A 22,535-nucleotide genomic window follows, 5' to 3' on the forward strand; every position below is an offset into this window, starting at 1 on the left:
GGCTCAGTCTCGTGTGGGGTCACTGCTCCTTTCTCCTCGGTCCTGGTGAGCACACTGGTTTGTGCCTACCAAGAGTCTCTGTTTCCCCAGCCCTGTGGAAGTTCTATATCAAGTCCTGCTGACCTTCAAAATCAGGTTCCCTGGGGATTCTCAGTGCCTTTGTTGGATCCCCAGGTTGGGGGGTCTGCTGTGGGACCTAGAACTTTTGCAACAGTGCGAGAACTTTTTTGCTATAATTGTTCTCCAGTTTGTGTATCGCCTTCCTGGTGGCTCTATATTTATAGGGGCTAATGGTAATCTCCTCCGAGAGGGCTTATGCCACACATCACGCCTCCCGGGACTGCTGCTGTCAGAGCCCTTGTCCCCATGGCAGGCCACTGCTGAGCCGTGCTCCCACAGGAGACTCTGAAACTCTCATGGGCAGGTTTGGCTCAGTCTGTCAGAGTCACTGCTCCTTTCCCTGGTTCTGGTGCGGACAAGGTTTTGTTTGTGACCTCCAAGCATCTCTGGTGGGTATGAGGTATTTGATTTTAAATGTGATTGTGCCCCTCCTACCATCCTGCTGTGGCTTCTTCTTTGCCCTTGGACATAGTGTATCTTTTTTTGGTGGGTTCCAAGCCACTCCAGTACTCTTGCCTAGAGAATCCCATGAATGGAGGAGCCTGGTAGGCTGCAGTCCGTGGGGTCGCTAAGGGTCGGACATTACTGAGAGACTTCACTTTCACACATTGGAGAAGGAAATGGCTACCCACTCTAGTGTTCTTGCCTGGAGAATCCCAGGGACGGGGGAGCCTGGTGGGCTTCCGTCTATGGGGTCGCACAGAGTCAGACATGACTGAAGTGACTTAGCAGCAGCAGCAACATTCTCCTCTTGAAGATTTTGCAGGTGCTCATTGTGATTTTGGTGTTCTTGCAGGAGAAGATGAGCGCCGTCTTCTAAGGTCTCATAATCTTATGATCATTTACTATTAAGTTTGAATAAACAGGTTAATATTTTAAGTAATAATCACTGAGAAATATGGATGAATACTAACAGTTACTACTAAGGTTCAGTTCAGTCGCTCAGTTGTGTCTGACTCTCTGCGACCCCATGAATCACAGCACGCCAGGCTTCCCTGTCCATCACCAACTCCCGGAGTTCACCCAAACTCATGTCCATAGAGTCGGTGATGCCATCCAGCCATCTCTACATGCATAAAAAGAATGAATTTGTTCATTTTTATAATAAAAAAATAAATGTGTGGTTTGCCATCATGTTACATTCCCTTGTTAAAAATGAAATAATTAAATGTTTATGAAGCAAGGGTGTGTTAAATCGTGTTACTGTTTTTGTAAATGTGTGTGTTTGTATCTTCTAATCTCTAATATTCAGCCTTTAGTTATAAATAAAGGGAATGGTTCAGAAATAACTGTAAATTTTAGTTTGGGGTGATTAATGAAGGAGAAGGATACCTTTGCTGAAAACGAATTGGTTTTATAGCTAGCTATGACTTCTTTTTTCAGTAGGAGGTAGAAATATTAAATATGTAAAAGATGTAATGAGAATTGACTAATTAGAATAAAAATTTTATGGTATGGTTTGATTGAGTAGGTTTTAACTACCACATTGAATAATGCACACTCAATCGGAAACAGTTCATATGTGGCTTTTGTCTGTGCATTTTATGTAGCATACTTTGAACATTTTGGTAGTCGCAGAAAGTATTTGTTATGTTTAAAAGAATCAGCCTCCTTTACTGATTTTTCTTCAGTTCTATAAATGTGCTTTTCCTTCAAGCTAATGAATGTTCAAGGAATGGGTTTTGAGAATTACTGAAGAGATTACTTATCTGAAAATACTTGAAAAAAGTTTACTTTTATTATTAGAGGTTTCTTATCAGTGGTTCCTTTCCTTGGAGATTCTCCCCTAATAGCGATGTGTTGTTGGACAGTTTGGCATGAATGTGGGTTGTAGGGGGATGGAAGAGACAGAGTTATTGAAAGGTTCAGCTCTCAGTTGCCCAGAAACTGTAATTCATCAGAATTCAGAATTTAGAGTGTCCTAGCAAGGGTCCCCATGGACGGAGGAACCTGGTGGGCTGCAGTCCATGAGGTCGCGAAGAGTCGGACATGACTGAGCGACTTCACTTTCATGCGTTGGAGAAGGAAATGGCAACCCACTCCAGTGTTCTTGCCTGGAGAATCCCAGGGATGGTGGAGCCTGGTGGGCTGCCGTCTATGGGGTCACACAGAGTCGGACACGACTGAAGTGACTTAGCAGCAGCAGCAAGGGTCCTATTTTTAACTCTCAGAAAAATATTTAGGACGGGAAGAAAGCAGAAGCTGTCTTAGTGTAGTCTGTAGTGTAGTTTATGATACTTCAATTATCATTTATGAAGGCTTCCCCCAAACAACATTTTTTTTTTTTTTACTTGATTCCCTGGAGTTTAATTATGCCTTCAGGCAACGCATTATAAATTCTGGGTGGAGGTGAGAGTTATAACCTTTTTTTTTCTTTTTTTTTTAGTAAAAAGAGGGTGGCTCTGTTTTGAATGGGAAAGAGTACATATGAAAGATGACCTGTAAACTCTCTCTTGAAAAGTCTTCAACTTTGAAGAGCTGATAAAGTGAGGAACTTAGAAAGAAAGCAAAAAAGGCAACACAAAATGCTCCTCATAGTTTATTCATTCACTGATGGAAGAGCTCTCTTTAATTGCTTAATGAGAATTAAGTAGAAATTATATGGAGAAGGTTCGGTGGACAACGTTAGCTCCATATGAGATACTGTTCTCGTGCTCAGATGGCAAGTTAATGGTGCACTTTGTTTTTGATCGAATGATTTTTCTCTTGATCTCACTATATTACCCCTTTAGGCGGTTGTACCTCAGTTATGTAAAACATGTTGAAAGCAGTGTGTTTTAGTCTAGCTCATTGGTTCTCAAAGTGTCATTCTCCAACCAGTGGCATCAGCATCTCCCGGGGACTTGTAAGAAGTGCATATTCTTGGGCCCTTTCCTGGATCTACTGATCTGAAACTCTGGGGGTGCAGCTCGGCAGTCTGGGTTTTCACAAGCCCTTCAAGTGATTCTGATTCACACTGATGGTTGAGGACCACTGGGCTAGCTTCTGTCTGAATTAATTCAGACAATCATATTTGAATTTTGAAACTCTGAAGTTCAGAGAAATTAAATGACTGACTGATAGGCACAGCTTTGGTTGACAGCAGAGTTGGGTCAAGAACCTGGATTTATTTACAGTTTTAAGTGAATTTACAGACTAGTATCTCTCATAAATACAGGTGTAAAAATCCTTAAAAAGATAGGAACAAATCAAATCCACTCATATCTAAGAAGTATAATATGTCATAATGAAGTAGAGTTTACTTTAAGAATGTTAGAGTTTTTACTATTTGAAAATCAATCAGTGTGAGTCATATTAACAGAATAAGAGAAGTCATAGGATCATTTTAGATACAGAAAATGCTTCTAATAAAAGCTGACACCCGTTTATGATAAAAACTTGTAACAAGTTAGTAATAGAATTCCTTAGGACAGTAGAATGGCTTTTCTCAATCTTGTTACTCTGAAGGAAGCCTTGAAATAATTTTTAGGTCTCAGGGAACTCTTATTAAAAAAAAAATTGTTACACCTACAGCTCATGTGCATTACTTAACTTTTAAGTTGTAACTGTTATAGCCAGTAATAATTGTTCATTTAAGTAGAGAATGCGATTTTCTTTGTATATGTTTCGCTCTATTTCTTAGCCTACTCTCTTCATGTGTGTGAGGTTCTGCCTCTCCAGAAATGATAACAACTCTTAATGCAAGTCGGTAGTGTAGGTAAGCTTCAGTTTTGTCTTTAATTAAAAAAAATGAGTTTTTGGCTGTGCTGGGTCTTCGTTGTTCATGGGCTTTTCTCCAGTTGCGGCGAGCTTCTTGGTGCAGTGACTCTTGTGTGGAGCGTGGGTTCTCGGAGGCGAGGGCTTCAGTAGTTGTGGCTCCCAGGCTGTAGAGCACAGACTCAGTAGTTGTGGCACACGGTCTTAGCTGCTCCGCAGCATGTGGGATCTTCTCAGTTCAGGGATCAAATCCACTGAGCCACCAGGGAAGCTCCTTAAATTTTTTTTTTTTTAACCTTACCGCGGTAGGCAGTTTACTTGTTCACAAATGAGCAGACGAGCCAGAGAAAGAGAGTCCTTCAGCCAGGCATCCTTTTTCATTGAAAAGGAGGGAAAATATGGTTTGATTTCTGTCATGTCGTCCTTCTCCATCTACATTTCAGTAACGCTTGAGACTTGCCGACATCCTTCCTCGCTCTCAAGTCCAAACAGCAGGGTCTCCTTTTGCTACATGATTTTTCCAAAGATTCTGTTTTCTTTTGAAAATCAGAAGTCACTGTAAGTCAGAACATTTTTTTCTAGAGCCTTGCAGAAACTTGTTCAACTGGTTCATATAATTAAAAAATAAAAAAAAAAGAGTCTGCAAAGAAAGCTGACTTCTGCAGGCCTTTTTCATCTTCAGAGCACTGAGTGAAGTATGGTCTCCTATTTTCTTGAAAGCACTTCTGTAACTCACCTGTCAGCTTAAATGTTCTTTGAGAGAAATCTGCTAAGCCACTGGATTTCTATATGCAGCAGCAGATTTCTGTGCCCAAGTGTACTGGTCTTTGTGTAATAAAGCAGACCGTTTTTGTACCATTATTTAAGACATTTTTCATCATTTCCAAAGGTTTTTGATACTAGTACCTCTCTGAAGAAATCAGTGTGTTGTGGTAACATCATTATTTATATATATGTATGCATGTGTGTGTTTTTTTTTGAACAAGAGAGGTAAAACCTTGTAATGAGGCAGCCATTGATTGGACACATTAACGAGAATACCAGCACAGTTCCTCCAAGACAGACCTTTGTTTCCAGATATAAAGACACCACCTTAAATCCTTCTCTTTGCTTGTTAATGGTTGTTCTTTGCAGTAGTAAAGTTTTTCTTGAAATTCACCATCACTTAAAAACTTTACCGATGTTACTATGTGACATTTATTGGTGAAATCTGTTGGTTTGTCAGCCTAGATAGACAAGCTGTTGTTTCTCAGTTTATTAAATATGCCTCATCAGCATCATGTGATATGTCATCAGTTCGTTGACTTAAACTGTTTGATACTTTTCAGTTTCTTATAATATGCATTTTACTCACTGTCATTTGATATGATGGCGTTATTAGGGTTCCTGCTAGCAGTGGGATATCCCCTAATCCCCCTTTTATGGGTAATAAGTTTTACTATAACTTGCTTCCTGAGCCTTTTCACTGAATGTAACTTTTTTAAATGAAACTTTTTCTCTGTTTGGTTTGAGATTTCCAATAGCTATTTAAAATTTTAAGTACCTTGACTTTTCCAGTGCCTGTTTTCTCTGCTTAAGTGTCCTTTCAGTTTTGCTGGAACCGTTATAAGTTGTTTGCCATGGTGGTGAATAATGGAATAGGCCCCGTGGATTATCAGGCCATGTAAAATGCATTGGTTACTAGCTCTCATTGTAATGGCAGGCTCTTTTGGTATCTCTTCTTGCACTGGTGCAGTGAAATGGCTTAGAAGATTATAGTTCTACCAACCTAATGATTAGAGAGGCCTCCCTGGTGGCTTAGTGGTAAAGAATCCATCTGCCAATGCAGAAGACACAGGTTCAATCCCCGTGTTGGGAAGATCTCCTGGAGAAGGAAATGGCAACCCACTTCAGTATTCTTGCCTGGGCAATCCCATGGATAGAGGAGCCTGGTGTGCTATGGTCCATGGGCTCAAAGGGTCGAACACGACGGAGCGACTAAAGAACAACAACAACCTGATTAGGATTGTTCATGGGCTTAGGCTTAGAATCTTCTTCTATCACAGATCTCACCTTCAGAAATCATCACAGTGAACTGTTGGGCATGTTTACAAAACAGTCACTGCTAAGTCACTTCAGTTGTGTCCGACTCTGTGTGACCCCATAGACGGAAGCCCACCAGGCTCCCCCGTCCCTGGGATTCTCCAGGCAAGAACACTGGAGTGGGTTGCCATTTCCTTCTCCAATGTGTGAAGGTTTTATCCTAATAAAGGATAAAACAGCAAGTAATACTAACTTTGCAAAAAATGTCTCAAAAAATATGAACAACTCACAGAATTTTACTTTTATTATTACATGGTCATGTTTTGCAACATTTACAGCAGCAGATCAGAAGGAGGCAGTTGAGTCCCAGTATGGAAGATTCCTTGTTTAGAATTTCCCCCAAATTTCCTGTGGTACAAGCAGAGCTGCTTTTTTGCTCCTGTAAGTCATTTTTTAAATCACAATTTTTTATGGTACACCTAGTGACATCTTATGGATCCCTAGATTTCTGTGGAACAATGATGGGGAAACCCTGTAATGGGAGTGTGTCTATGAAAATCTCCATGCATGCTAAATCGTGTCAGTCATGTCCGACCCTTTGCAACCCTATTGGACTGTAGCCTACCAGGCTTCTCTGTCCATGGGATTCTCCAGGCAAGAATACTAGAGTGGGTTGCCTTGCCCTTCTCCAGGGAATCTTCCTGACTCAGGGATTGAACCTGTGTCTCCTGCATTGCAGGCAGTTTGTTTACCACTGAGCCACCAGGGAAGCCCAGTGAAAACCTCTATACTTATGGTGTAATAGTGCTTTTCCTCAGAAGTCATAAAAAGATACCTTCTTGTCACTTCTATACTATGCTGGAAGTCCTACCAATGCAATAAAGCAAGAAAAAAGAAATGACAAATGTAAAAGTTGTAAAGGAAGAAGTAAAACTGTAAACGTGATTAAGTACATAGAAAAGCCAAGACAATTTGCCAACTGTTGGAATTAAATATGTTTAATAGGGTTGCTGTGTATAGTCAGTATTGCTAAAATCAGTCTCTACAAAGTAACAAGAAAAACAAGTAAAATTACAAAGTGCAGTACACCAAAAATCATCTGATGACCAGGAATAAATTGAACAAAGATGTGTAATACTCTTCACTGAAAACTGAAGTGTTAGCTCTGTATTGAGTATTCTCTCTAGATGATCTCCCATTTTCCTTAGTTCTTGATCTAAGGGCAAGAAGTAAAAGTCATTTTAAGTTTCTCAGGTTTATATCTCTTCTTTTTTTTTTTCTTTGCTGGTCACTCATATTTTCTTATATTTTTTCCCTTGACAGCTTGATAGCTGTGTTTTTTGGCTTCTCTGTTTACATGTTTGAAAATGGTTAGGCTTTCATATATTGAGTATTCAATCTTTGTACTTTTCTAATTTTAAAAGTCCCACTTATTTTAAATATTAAAACGAGTAATAACAGGCGTGACTAATGCTTTCTAAATTTTTTCTTGAGCTGTCTTCATTCTTAACTTGCTTCTGTTTCCAGATTAACTTAGCCTTTTGATAATTTTACATAATATTGTAATGGGGGAGAAGTTTTTAATGTGAAGAAAATTAAGGAAAATATATGAAATTTGATAATCAGTGACAGTGAAGAGTATGGAATAATTACTTTGAAGGACTTGATTTGGCTGTCCTTAGACAAGTAAATGGAGAAGGCAATGGCAACCCACTCCAACTCTTGCTTGGGAAATCCCATGGACGGAGGAGCCTGGAAAGCTACAGTCCATAGGGTCGCTAAGAGTTGGACACGACTGAACGACTTCACTTTCACTTTTCACTTTCATGCACTGGAGAAGGAAATGGCAACCCACTCCAGTATTCTTGCCTAGCGAATCCCAGGGACGGGAGCCTGGTGGGCAGCCGTCTCTGGGGTTGCATAGAGTCAGACACGACTGACGTGACTTAGCAGCAGCAGACAAGTAAAATTACCCTAAACTCCTGTATTCCTTCTCCTTTAGGCTATGCTTTTCCAGGTCCATATATCCAAAATATGTACAAATATATTACGTATATCCAGAGTAAGCAAAGTACTAGTGCAAAATGCTGCACTGATCTCCACCTGTTTTCTTTCTTTATGGCTGTGCTGGGTCTTCATTGCTTTGCATGCACTTCCTCTAGTTGCAGTGAGTGGGGGCTACTCTCTAGCTGAGGTGCGAGGGTTTCTTGTTGAGGTGACTTCTCTTGTTGCAGGGTACAGGCTGCAGGTGCACGGGCTCAGTAGTTGTGGCCACGGGCTTAGTAGTTCCACGGTACATGGGGTCTTAGTTCCCTGACCAGGGATTGAACCTGTGTCCCCTGATTTTAACTAGTGGACCACCAGGGAAGTCCCAGTTTCCACCTGTTTTTGATTAGCCACCCCCAAATTTTTTTCTGGCCTACTCTTTTTATTTGTGCTAATGTACTACTTTCCAGTGGTCATGTATGGATGTGAGAGTTGGACTGTGAAGAAAGCTGATTGCCGAAGAATTGATGCTTTTGAACTGTGGTGCTGGAGAAGACTCTTGAGAGTCCCTTGGACTGCAAGGAGATCCAACCAGTCCATTCTAAAGGAGATCGATCCTGGGTGTTCATTGGAAGGTCTGATGCTAAAGCTGAAACTCCAATACTTTGGCCACTTCATGCGACGAGTTGACTCACTGGAAAAGACTTTGATGCTGGGAAGGATTGGGGGCGGGAGGAGAAGGGGGCGACAGAGAATGAGATGGCTGGATGGCATCACTGACTCGATGGACATGAGTTTGAGTGAACTCCGGGAGTTGATGATGGACAGGGAGGCCTGGCGTGCTGTGATTCATGGGGTCGCAAAGAGTCGGACACGACTGAGTAACTGAACTGAATATACTACTGCACAGATAAAGTGTGTATGTTTTAAACTTGCTCAGAATTAGGAATTTTTTTTTAATTTATTTATTTTAATTGGAGGCTAATTACTTTACATTATTGTATTGGTTTTGCCATACATTGACATGAATCTGCCCCGGGTGTACATGTGTTCCCCATCTTGAACCCCCCTCCCACCTCCCTCCCCCTCCCACCCCTCTGGTTCATCCCAGTACACCAGCCCTGAGCATCCTGTATCAGAATTAGGAATTTTTTAAAGTTGAGATTAAATGAATGTTTTCTTAAAAGCTCTTTTGCTAAGTGAAAGCAATATGTCATTCATCATGTCTGAAAATCTTCATTTAGCTTTTTCTGTAAAGTGACTTGTGTCTTAAAAATTAAGTTTAGTGTATTTGGATCCTGGGTTTTAAGTTGCTTTCATAGCTGTAAATACATAGATTTTTAGATCTGCAGGGAAGAAAGTATTTATCTTGGTTTCTTATTGCTGCTGTAACAAGTTAACACCAGCTTGGTGGCTTAAAATTACACAGATTGGTTATCTTCTAGTTTTGTAGGTCCGAGGTTGAAAGTCAGTCTCACTGGGCTGTAGCCAGGGTGGTTCCTCTGGAAACTCTGAGGGGACCTTCTGTTTTCTTTCCTTTTTCAGCTTCTGGAGACCAGCTGTGTTTCCTGACACATGGCCCCTTCCTTCAGTCTCTCCAGCTTCTTATTTCCGTTGTCACATCTGCTACTATTCACATTCACTGTGACTTTCCCCAGGACACTTGTGATTACTGCCCATGCAGTAAGTCACAGTAATCTATCTCAAGATCTTTAGTCACATCAGCGAAGTCCCTTTTGCCATATATGGTAACACTTCAGGTTGCAAGGGTTTGGACGTGGATATCCTTGCGGGAGAGGATGCAGTATTTGGGGGAGGGGATTCTCTAGTGACACAGTCACAGTATTACATTACAAAAATTTTTGTAGTCTTTTTTTAATATTCATGTCAACTCATTAGGCTATTTGGTTAGTACATTTCCATCTTTGCTATGTCATTAAATTCATGCAAATATATCAGAAGGATTTATAATTTTTTATATTTTTGATGTATTGATTGGAAACTCACTGGAGGGTTTGGTTTGGAAGCGTTTTTAAAAATAAAGGTTAAAAATAAAAACTTTCTAAAATTTTGAAAATAGGCAGGTATAAGAGTTTTTATTCTTAAATATTTTAAACTCTGAAGTCACATAGTGATGGAAATATTTCCTAAAGGTTCTTTTTCAAAGTGCTCTCTTTCAGCATAAATTGCTTTCCAGAAGAGTTGCTTTGTTACTTTCACACTTTGTTAAAATACCAGTTTTACTTTGAAGGGACTGTTGGCAAACTATGAATAACCTCTGTATTCTTAAAAATAGCTAACAAATTTGAAACACTTGCCTGTTGTAAAACAAATTTGTGACTCAGTTTTAAGTGGATGTTCCTTAATAGGTTAATAAAATCATTGTACAGTCTCTATTTTAAAGGTCTTCAAAAAAAAAGATTCACTGCAGTACTGTAATCTTACAGCAGGTAACTATAGTGCGCTGCAGAAGGCTGAGAGTGAAGGAGTGAGGTCCTGTCTGTCAACGCCCTTGTCACGTATAGTTCATATACGTGAACTATATAGTTCAGTTGTTTTTAAACATGGCTGCTCATTAGAAACATATCTGGAGCTCTGGCAAAAAAAAAAAAGCAATCCCTGGGCATTTGTATTGTTTCAAAAAATCAATAGCCAGACAAAAAATAAAAGATAATTATAATTGCAAGCCGTACTGGGAACATGATTAACCTAACAATATGAAATAATCACACACAATTTGGGGGGTCAAGCAGTGATGTGGTAAGTGGAAGTGCATACACGCACCTGGTTTTTATCTGCTCAGCCGGTCTGTGTATTTTGGTTGGTGCATTTAATGCACTTACATTTAAAATAATTATTGATATATATGGTCCTACTACCATTTTCTTAACTGTTTGGGGTTTATTTTCTTTATGTAAAATTTTTCCTTCTCTTGTTTTCTGTCTAGAGAAGTCCTTTTAGCATTTGTTGTAAAGCTGCTTTGGTGGTGCTGAATTCTCTTAACTTTTGCTTGTCTGAAAAGCTTTTGATTTCTCCATCAAATCTGAAAGAGAGTCTTGCTGGGTAAGGTATTCTTGGTTGTAGGTTCTTTCCTTTCATCACTTAAATATATCTTGCTATTTCCTTCTGACCTGTAGAGTTTCTGTTGAGAAATCAGCTGATAGCATGATGGGAGTTCCCTTGTATGTTGTCATTTTTCCCTTGTTGCTTTTAATATTTTATCTCTATCTTTAATTTTTGTCAGCTTGATCACTGTGTGTCTCGGTGTGTTCCTCCTTGAGTTTATCCTTCCTGCGACTCCCTGTGCTTCCTGGACTTGTTGATTATTTCCTTTCCCAGGTTAGGGAAGTTTTCAGCTATTATTACTTCATATATTTTCTCAGGTCCTTTCTCTCTCTCTCCTTCTGGGAACCCTATAATGTGAATGTTCGTTTGTTTAATGTTGTCCCAAAGGTGTCGTAGGCTGTCTTCATTTCTTTTCGTTCTTTTTTCCTGTATTCTGTGGCACTGATTTCCACCATTCTGTCCTCCAGGTGGTTTATCCGTGTTTCTGCCTCAGTTGTTCTGCTTTGGATTCCGTCTAGTGTATTATTCACCTCTGTTCTTTAGTTCTTGCAGGTCTTTGGTAAACGTTTCTTCCTTCTTCTCAATCTTTGCCTCCATTCTTTTTCCAAGATCCTGAATCATCTTCACTGTCATTATTCTGAATTCTTTTTTGGAAGATTGCCTATCTCAACTTTATTTAGTTGTCTTTCTGGGAGTTTTATCTTGTTCCTTCATCTGGGAATTACCTTTCTGCTTTTTCATGATGGTTAACTTTCTGTACTGTGGTTTTGTTTTACTTGCTGTGGGATTGTGGTTTTACTTGCTGCTTCTGTCTGGCCTCTGATGAAGGAGGCTAAGAGGCTTGTGTAAACTTGCTGATGGGAGGGACTGGTGGTGGGAAAAAATGGGTCTTGCTGTCATGGGCAGGGCCTTGCTGACTAAAGTCAGTCAGTCAGTTCAGTCACTCAGTCGTGTCTGACTCTTTGCGACCCCATGAACTGCGGCATGCCAGGCCTCCCTGTCTATTACCAACTCCTGAAGTTTACTCAAACTCATGCCCATTGAATCGGTGATGCCATTTTGGTGTTCTCACAGCAGATGAGCGCACGTCCTTCTACTCTGCCATCTTGAACTGGAAGTCCTTTCCCAATTTTGAACCAGTCTTTCCATGTCCAGTTCTAACTGTTGCTTCTTGACCTGCCTACCGATTTCTCAGGTAAGGTGGTCTGGTATTCCCATCTCTTTTAGAAATTTCCACAGTTTGCTGTGATCCATGCAGTCAAAGGCTTTAGCATAGTCAACGAAGCAGAAGTGGATGTTTTTTGGAATTCCCTTGCTTTTTCCATGATCCAATAGATGTTGGCAGCTTGATATCTGGTTTCTCTGCGTTTTCTAAATCCAGCTTGTACATCTGGGGGTTCTTGGTACGTGTACTATTGAAGCCTAGCGTGAAAGATTTTGAGCGTTACCTTGCTAGCATGTGAATGAGCACAATTGTGCTGCAGTTTGAGCATCCTTTGGCATTGCCGTTCTTTGGGATTAGAATGCAAACTGACCTTTTCCAGTCCTGTGGCCACTGCTGAGTTGTCCAACCTTGCTAGCATATTGAGTGTGGCACTTTCACAGCATCATCTTTTAGGATTTGAAATAGTTCAGCTGAAATTACATCACTTCCACTAGCTTTGTTTGTCGAAATACTTCCTAAGGCCCACTTGACTTTGCATTCCAGGATGTCTGGCTCTAGGTGAGTGACCACACCATTGTGGTTTTCTGTGTCATTAAGACCTTTTTTATACAGTTTATAATGTACTCTGCACAAACCATTTGCATTTCCGCCAGCAAAGAATGAGAGTCCTGTTCCTCCACATCCTCACCAGCATTTGATGTCAACATATTTTTCTTAATAGTTTGTATTGGATATCTTTGCAAATCAGCACATAGCGAACATCTGCATTTTCTTTTTTAAAATCTGTGTAGTAGCATCGATATGCTGTAATTTAATCAGTCCTCTGTTGATGGGCCCTTGTTCAGACACTCAGTCGTGTCCAACTCTTTGCAACCCCATGGACTGCAGCACGCCAGGCTTCCCTCTCCTTCACTGTCTCCTGGGGTTTGCTCAAACTCAGGTCCATTGATGGCCACTTGAGTTGTTTCTAATATTTTCCTTTTAAAAGGATGCTGCAGGTAACCTTGCTGCTTTTCTGTGTTGTAGTTCTTTTAGGGTAAATGCTCAGAATTGGATTTGCTGATCAAGGGTTTCAGTGTATTACTGTTGCCAGATTCCCTTCCAAGGGATTGTATCAATTTGCATTATTTACCAGTGGTGTGGAAAAGACTCTGATGCTGGGAAAGGTTGGGGGCGGGAGGAGACGGGGACGACGGAGAATGAGATGGCTGGATGGCATCACCGACTCTGTGGACATGAGTTTGAGTGTGCTCCGGGAGTTGGTGATGGATAGGGAGGCCTGGCATGCTGTGATTCATGGGGTCGCGGAGAGTCGGACACGGCTGAGCAACTGAACTGAACTGAACCAGTGGTGTGTTAGAGGGCCTGTTTCCTTATAGCCTTACTAATTGACTTGTCAAATAAGGATTTTTGCCAGTGTAATAGATGAGAAATAGCTTAGTGGAAGTTGATTATCTTTTCCTCCGTTGATGGTCATTAGCATTTCTTTTTTTGTGATTTGTATGTTCCTGTTTTTGGGTCCTTTTCTTGTTAGCTTTTTGGAACTGTTAAAATATTGGTAAGGTTAACATTTTGTGATAATTGCAAATGTTTTTTCTCATTTTATTGTTTGATTTTATGTAGCTTCAAGTTTGAACTCAGTTCTGATGTTATAGTCCATTCTTTTCATCACTATAATTGTACTGCCTCAAATAATTACACATTTTACATTTCCTGAAAAGGTTCGTTTACCCTATTATTTATTGCATCTAGCATTTTAAAACTGTCTTCAAATAGCAATTTCTTCCTTCAATAGACACGGCATCAGCGAGGAGATACACATCCTCTTACTTTAGAAGAAATTTTGGATGAAACGCAACATTTAGATATTGGACTCAAGCAGAAGCAATGGCTAATGAGTGAGGTAAGAATAGTCTTAAATTGCAAAAAAAATTTTTTTTTTGTTTACTGTAAGTAAGGTTTTCATATGTTGAAATCTGATAAGTTTTTTCTTAAAAGAATTGGTATGGGTTTTTTTTTAAACATACACATTTTGAGATTGATTTGTTTTCATATATTCTGTGTATCTATTTTATTTTTTTTTTTGGTAATTTATTTTTTATTGGAGGCAAATTATTTTACAATATTATATTGGTTGGTTTTGCCATACATTGACATGAATTCGCCGCGGGTTTACATAAGTTCCCCCTCCTGAACCCCCCTCCCACCTCCCTCCTCCCTTTATCCTCCCTCTGGGTTATCCCCGCATGCCAGCCGCGAGCATCCTGTAACATGCATCGACCCTGAACTAGTGATTCGTTTCACATATGACAACATACGTGTTTCAGTGCCATTCTCCCAAATCATCCCACCCTCACCCTCTCCCACAGAGTCCCAAAGACTGTTCTATACATCTGTATCTCTTTTGCTGTCTCGTATACAGGGTTATCATTTGCATCTTTCTAAATGCCATATATATGCGTTAGTATACTGTATTGGTGTTTTTCTTTCTGGCTTACTTCACTCTGTATAATAGGCTCCAGTTTCATCCACCTCATTAGAACTGATTCAAATGTATTCTTTTTAATGGCTGAATAATACTCCATTGTGTATATGTACCAAAGCTTTCTTATCCATTCGTCTGCAGATGGACATCTAGGTTGCTTCCATGTCCTGGCTATTATAAACAGTGCTGCAATGAACATTGGAGTACATGTGTCTCTTTCAATTCTGGTTTCCTCGGTGTGTATGCCCAGGAGTGCGATTGCTGGATCATATGGCAGTTCTATTTCCAGTTTTTTGAGGAATCTCCACACTGTTCTCCATAGTGGCTGTACTAGTTTGCATTCCCACCAACAGTGTAAGAGGGTTCCTTTCTCTCCACATCCTCTCCAGCATTTATTGCATGTAGACTTTTGGATAGCAGCCATTCTGACTGGTGTGAAATGGTATCTCATTGTGGTTTTGATTTGCATCTCTCTGATGATGAGGGATGTTGAGCATTTTTTCATGTGTTTGTTAGCCATGTTTATGTCTTCTTTGGAGAAATGTCTGTTTAGTTCTTTGGCCCATTTTTTGATTGGGTCATTTATTTTTCTGGAATTGAGCTGCAGGAGCTGCTTGTATATTTTGGAGATTAGTCCTTTATCCGTTGCTTCATTTGCTATTATTTTCTCCCATTCTGAAGGCTGTCTTTTCACCTTACTTATAGTTTCCTTTGCTGTGCAGAAGCTTTTGATTTTAATTAGGTCCCATTTGTTTATTTTTGCTTTTATTTCCAATATTCTGGGAGGTGGGTCATAGAGGATCCTGCTGTGATTTATGTCGGAGAGTGTTTTGCCTACGTTCTCCTCTAGGAGTTTTATAGTTTCTGGTCTTACATTTAGCTCTCTAATCCATTTTGAGTTTATTTTTGTGTATGGTGTTAGGAAGTGTTCTAGTTTCATTCTTTTACAAGTGGCTGACCAGTTTTCCCAGCACCACTTGTTAAAGAGACTGTCTTTTCTCCATTTTATATTCTTGCCTCCTTTGTCAAAGATAAGGTGTCCATAGGTGCATGGATTTATCTCTGGGTTTTCTATTTTGTTCCATTGATCTATATTTCTGTCTTTATCTATTTTAAAATGTCAGAGACAGTAGCATTAATAATTGATGCTTAATTTGAATTGCTAAATTTGTAATGTGTGTATTGACAGATTGTATTGTTTCTCTGTTTTGGGTCGTTGATAGCATGGAGTATTCTAGGAAAAGCAAGATGTTTTGTTAAGAAATGTATTTGTTGTACTGCTACTGCTATAATGATTTGATAGTGATGTGACTGCTTCTGGCAAGTCACTTGGAAAAATAACCACAAATGTTTTGTATATATACATTCAGCATTGGAAGAAAAGGAATCTAAAAACAATCAGTGACTGTGTTAATTTGGAAATGAGTAGCACTTTAAAATAAAAATTGAAATATTTATCTCTTTTCTGGATAAGTATGAAATGACAATTCAGTAAAGCAACTTTCTTAGACCAGTGCTGATTTTAAACGTAAACTTCCTAAAATAGAATTCAGTTTATTTTGCCAAGCAAGATAGTCTTGATTTTCATAATGTAAAATGAACTAGTTAGGCAGTATCATTGTACGTCATTATATTAGTGATATACAAATGGTGGCAATCCACATTTTTGATGCTTTTCCTAATTTTGAAATTTCATGGACTACAGACATTAGGTAAAGGTTATTTTAATTACTGTTCTGTTCTCATTTCTTCTTTCTGTTGTTTCATCTTTTCATGGTCAGGCTGGCAGCTGTAGAAGAAAATAAAATGGTTGCTCTTTCTTGAAGAGCTTTCCTTCTGGTATTAGCTATACAACAGGACTGACTGGGAACATAATTATATTCAGAAATTTTGTATTTGTATTCCTTCTCAGTTTCAGTCTCAACTGACTAATGAGTGAGGTAATATGAAATTATAGGTAATTTCGTATCTGCACTACTCTGGTCCTTTTCAAGTCCTTCTACAGCTGCTAGTGCCATTTGATACCATGTGGACAGACTGATTTTTGATATGTTCATCCCAGGGGAATGTTTCTCACGTTATAATCCCGATATGTGATACTTTGAGGGTGGGTAGGCAGTGGCTATTGATGGTGTGTTTTTGATTCTCACCTCTTTTGTCTTCTGAAACAATATGGGTACATTTTCTTTAGAGCAGTTCTAATAAACTGGTTTCTTTCTTATCCAGAGATTCCATGTAAATAATGAAGTTTTTTTTTTTTTTAAATGTGAGCACCATGCTGATCTCTGCCTCTCGTTTTAGATCCTGTTGATAGCCTGTTGTTTAGATCTGTTGATAGCCACAAGATACTTTTAATTTGCCTCTGTATTAGGTATTGTTGTTTTTCTAGTATTAGTAGAATTACATAATGGTATTTCCTTTTGTTAATATATTGAAATTGTGTCACTGTTACAGGCACTAGTCAATAATCCCAAAATTGAAGTAGTAGATGGAAAGTATGCCTTTAAGCCTAAGTACAACCTGAAAGATAAGAAGGCTCTGCTTAGGCTCTTAGATCAACATGACCAGCGAGGCTTAGGAGGAATTCTTTTAGAAGACATCGAGGAAGGACTGCCCAATTCCCAGAAAGCTGTCAAGGTAACCTCTCTTTTCTTTCTATACCTTAATATAACTTGAGTTGGTAATTTCTTTTGGCTTTAAAAAACATCAAGACTTAAAAAAAATGATTTTAAAACCTTCTCCATCATCAGTTGAAGATTTGAAATTTGCGTTTTGTGCTACAGAACAGGACAGAGCATAGTCATTTTTCTGTAACTTTGACATCTTTCTGTGGTGGTGTTGTGTGTAATTAATTATTCAAAATGCGTCTGGAAAGATTTCCTCAATAGCATAAGTGTTTTTCTTTTAAGTTGTTACTGTTTGTATTCAAGAACTCCTTCAACAGCACTTGGGCACATTGCCAACCCGAGGGAACCAGAGACTTTAAAACACCAAAGCATCGACTAATAACTTGGTTTTGCATTCTGAAAGGGGCCGTCAGTAAATGTGATAGAGATTACATTTCTAGTTTAAATTTTCGACTCTCTTGGGAAGGCTGTTAGTCTCTGTTAGTCACAGTTGCTAATGACTGCTGCTAACCTGTAAGCTTTAGGTTCATTTTTTTTTTTTTTTGCTACTTGTGGAGAAAACTTGCTTCTTTCTCTCCTCTTTTTGGTAATTCAGTTACATGTGTTAGGTCTTTTTTGGTATTGTTCCACTAGTGCCTTGGCGGGTGGGGGGAGGTGTGCGTGTGTGTGCGTGTGCATATGTGTGTGCCTGCTTTTGGACTTTTTTTGTCCTGTTGATCTGTTGTTAATTATACTGACTTTTCTTTTTTACCTTCAATTTGTTATTAAGCCGAATTGGTGAATTCTTTTTTTAATAGTAAAGATGTTTTATCAGTGTTCACAATCAATGGCCAGACAAAAAAGATAATTACAATTGCAAGCCATAATGGGAACATGATTAACCTAACAGTATAAAATAATTGCATATAATTTGGGGTGTCAAGCAGAGTGGTAAGCGGAAGTGCAGACAAGCACGTGCTTTCATCCTCTCAGCCAGCCTGTGTCTTTTGCTTGGTGCATTTAATCCATTTACATTTAAGGTAATTATTGATAGGTGTGATCCTTTACAGCCCGCCTGACCTGCCTCTTGAGAAACCTGTATGCAGGTCAGAAAGCAATAGTTAGAACCGGACATGGAACAACAGACTGATTCCAAATAGGAAAAGGAGTACGTCAAGGTTGTATATTGTTACCCTGCTTATTTAACTTTTATGCAGAGTACATCATGAGGAACGCTGGGCTGGAAGAAGCACCAGCTGGAATCAAGATTGCCGGGAGAAATATCAGTAACTTCAGATATGCAGAGGACACCACCCTTATGGCAGAAAGTGAAGAGGAACTCAAAGGCCTCTTGATGGAAGTGAAAGAGGAGAGTGAAAAAGTTGGCTTGAAGCTCAACATTCAGAAAACAAAGATCATGGCATCTGGTCCCATCACTTCATGGGAAATAGATGGGGAAACAGTGTCAGACTTTCTTTTTTTGGACTCCAGAATCACTGCGGATGCTGATTGCAGCCATGAAATTAAAAGATGCTTACTCCTTGGAAGGAAAGTTATGACCAACCTAGATAGTGTATTAAAAAGCAGAGACATTACTTTGCCAACAAAGGTCCATCTAGTCAAGGCTATGGTTTTTCCAGTGGTCATGTATGGATGTGAGAGTTGGACTGTGAAGAAAGCTGATCGCCGAAGAATTGATGCTTTTGAACTGTGGTGCTGGAGCAGATTCTTGAGAGTCCTTTGGACTGCAAGGAGATCCAACCAGTCCATTCTAAAGGAGATCAATCCTGGGTGTTCATTGGAAGGACTGATGCTAAAGCTGAAACTGCAATACTTTGGCCACCTCATGCGACGAGTTGACTCACTGGAAAAGACTCTGATGCTGGGAGGGATTGGGGGTGGGAGGAGACGGGGACGACAGAGAATGAGATGGCTGGATGGCATCACCGACTCGATGGATATGAGTTTGAGTGAACTCCGGGAGTTGGTGATGGACAGGGAGGCCTGGCGTGCTGTGATTCATGGGGTCGCGAAGAGTTGAACACAACTGAACTGAACTGAACTGATGATCCTTTACTGTTTTCTTAATTGTTTTGAGTCTTTTTTTTTGTCGGTCTTTTCTTTTTCTTGTGTTTCCTGCCTATAGAATTACCTTTGGTATTTGTTGTAAAGCTGGTTAGGTGGTGCTGAATTCTCTTTTGCTTGTTTAGAAAGCTTTTGATTGCTCCATCAAATCTGAAGGAAAATATCGCTGGGTAGAGTATTCTTGGTTTTAGATTCTTCCCTTTCATCACTTTAAATATGTTGTGCCATGCCTTCTGGCTTGTAGAGCTTCTGTTGAGAAATCAGCTGATAGACTCATGGGAATTCCCTTGTATGTTATTTGTCATTTTTCCCTTGTTGCTTTCATTATTTTATCTTTGTCTTTAATTTTTGTCAGCTTGATCACTATGTGTCTCAATGTGTTCCTCCTTGGGATTATCCTTCCTGTGCTTCCTGGACTTGGTTGACCATTTCCTTTCCCATGTTGGCGAAGTTTTCAGCCATTATCTCTTCATATATTTTCTCAGGTCCTCTCTCTCTCTCTTCTTCTGGGATAACTATAATGCAAATATTGATGCATTGTCCCAGAGGTGTCTTAGGCTGTCTTCATTTCTTTTCATTCTTTTTTCTATATTCTGTTCTGTGGCAGTGATTTCCACCATTCTGTCTTCCAGGTCATTTATCCGTGCTTCTGCCTCAGTTATTCTGCTGTGTATTCCTTCTAGGGTATTATTCATCTCTGTCTGTTCTTTAGTTCTTGTAGGTCTTTGGTAAACATTTCTTGCATCTTTTCCTTTGTTTCCCCTAGATCTTGGGTCATCTTCACTATCATTATTCTGAATTCTTTTTCTGGAAAATTGCCCATCTCCATTTAATTGTTTTTTTGGGGTTTTTTATCTTGTCCCTTCATCTGGTAGGTACCTTTCTGCTTTTTCATGATGTAATGTGATTTTGTTTTACTTGCTGTGGGATTGTGGTTCTACTTGTTGCTTCTGTCTGGCCTCTGATGAAGGAGGCTAAGAGGCTTGTGTAAGCTTCTCGATGGGAGGGACTGGTGGTGGGAAAACCTGGTTCTTACTCTGGTGGGCAGGGCCTTGCTCAGTAAAGCTTTACTCCGATTTTCTGCTGATGAGTAGGGTTGCATTCCTTCCCTGGTAGTTGTTTGACCTGAGGCAACCCAGAACTCAGGTCTGTGGGCAAGCTCCACGAGGGTTTACACCAAGGGGGACCATCCCAGCCTGCTGCTTCCAATGTCCCCGTCCCTGTGCTTAGTCCCTGCCGACCCACACCTCCACAGGAGACCCTCACACTGGCAGGTGGTTTTGGTTCAGTCTCCCATGGAGTCACTACTCTTTTCCTCTGAGTCTTGGTATACACAAGGTTTGGTTCGTGCCCTCCAAGACCGGAGTCTCCGTTTCCCCCAGTCCTGTGCAAGTCTTGTAATCAAATCCCGCTGGCCTTCAGGGTCAGATTCCCTGGGGATTCCCAGGCCCTTTGTCGGGTCCCCAGGCTGGGAAGCCTGTCATGGGATTCCAGACCTTCACAACAGTGGGAGAACTTTGATATTACTGTTCTCTGGTTTTTGGGTCACCCACCTGGCGGGTATGGGGTTTGATTTTATCGTGATTGAGCCCTTCCTGCCATCTCACTGCAGCTTCTTTGTCTTTGGATGTGGGCTATCTTTTTTGGTAGTTTCCAGCGTCCTTCTGTCAATGCTTACTCAACAGCTAGTTGAGATTTTGGTGTTCTCGCAGGAGGAGGTGAGCGTACATCCTTCTGCTCCCAGTTGGTGAATTCTTTATTTTATAAATTGTATTTTCAGTTCCAGACTTTTCATTCTTTCTGAATGAAATTGTTTCTGTTTCTTTGCTGAGATACTCTGTTATTTTTTCTGTTCATCACAAGCATATTTTCCATTACACCCTTGTGAATAATTTCTGTTGCTGCTCTGAAAAAGTGCTTTGAAATCTTCTAATTTCAAGAGCTGGCTCATATGGGGGATGGTCTGCACTGAGACTTTGTTTTTTGAGTATAGCTCTTGTTTTCCTGTTTCTTTAGATACCTAGTTTCTATTGAATTTTGAACATTGTGAATTACATGACTCAGGATTCCAGTATAGTCCTCAAAAGAGTGTTCTTGTTTATTTTGTTTTTAAGTGGGCATATGTCTTGATTAGACTCAAACTTCAGACTTTCTCTTCTCTGTGATAGGTACCATACGACATACCTGTTTTGTTCATTTAGCTCTTTTTTCCTTTTTGGGGCCATATCACACAGCTTATGGGATCTTAGTTCCCCAACCAGGGATTAAACCCGGGCCCTCACACTGAGAGTGCGGAATCTCTAACTGCTGGACTGGCAGGGAATTGGTGTTTTTTTATTTGGGGGGGGATGCTTCTTTTTAAAATGCCTTGTCCAGAGATTAGGGTAGTTGTCTTCAAGTGGTCTGGTCCCTTAGGAGCTGCTTGGCCATTACCACATGAAGAACCCTTTTGAGATTTCAACTTGTGTCTAAACTTAATCCGATTAACACAAATGTTGCAAATAATGTGTGACTGAAGTTGATAAATTGCACTTTTATAGCATGTTGAAAGGTAGAAATATTGAATCGTAGCTTACTAGTTGGGAGTTCTAGGTGCATTTCCTGCTCCATTCTTTTCCTCCATTTTGATAGGCGTCAGTATTGTTAGTCTTCAGTAGGCTTTTCATTACATTCTAAAGTAGAACAGTGATGTAAACTTACAATTGCTTATTCTAATTTAAATAATTTTGTGATATAAAGTCACTTTGACATCCTGTTTTTAGTGGTTCTTTTCCTTAAGGAATTGAAGGGGTCATGAAAAGTGGACAGTCTGTCATTTTCAGGCAGGGTTATTTCTACATTGTTAGAAACCGAAGTTTTAAAAAACCCCCACACTTAAAAAATGTGAAGATGTGTTCTATCCTAAGTAATTTCTCAAGGGAGAAATTTGTCCTAATTAAGTTAAATCCCTTCTGTGTTGTTTCCTTTTCTTCAGTTCTTGGCAGAGATAGAAGATAACTATTACTGTCATTTTGTTGACCATGCAGTGCTTTGAAGAAATGTACAGTATAATGCTAGCAAGGAACAAAAAGGAGTGTGTGAAAGCAACAAGAGAAGAGAATGAGAGAAAGCAGTGATCGCTCCAGATTATTCTTCTCTAAGTAGTGTGTCCTGGAGATTAATGATGAAATGAAATAATGAAACCAGTATGATTTTAAATAGGCCATTCTGCAGTAGTGATAGGATTTTAAATTTTAAGATGGTATATTGAATCAGCTACTCAGGGTGTTTTTTTTTTTTTTTTTTTCAGTTGAAGATTGTTTTT

At 39.7% G+C, this 22,535-nt stretch overlaps 1 protein-coding gene across 1 annotated transcript in view; it reads left to right on the forward strand.

The window, feature by feature from the left end:
- The window catches only part of GTF2E2 (general transcription factor IIE subunit 2), an 82,487-nt gene that overhangs the window by 29,633 nt on the left and 30,319 nt on the right, over positions 1-22,535 (forward strand). Inside the window, exons 4-5 of the mRNA XM_055416553.2 lie at positions 13,851-13,958; positions 16,995-17,177. Of these exons, the coding sequence (XP_055272528.1) occupies positions 13,851-13,958; positions 16,995-17,177 (291 nt within the window). The remainder of the gene's footprint in view (positions 1-13,850; positions 13,959-16,994; positions 17,178-22,535) is intronic.

Source organism: Moschus berezovskii, chromosome 26 (assembly GCF_049115385.1).
Source record: "Moschus berezovskii isolate FMDL1 chromosome 26, NW_MosBer_1.0, whole genome shotgun sequence".
Lineage (NCBI taxonomy): Eukaryota > Metazoa > Chordata > Mammalia > Artiodactyla > Moschidae > Moschus > Moschus berezovskii.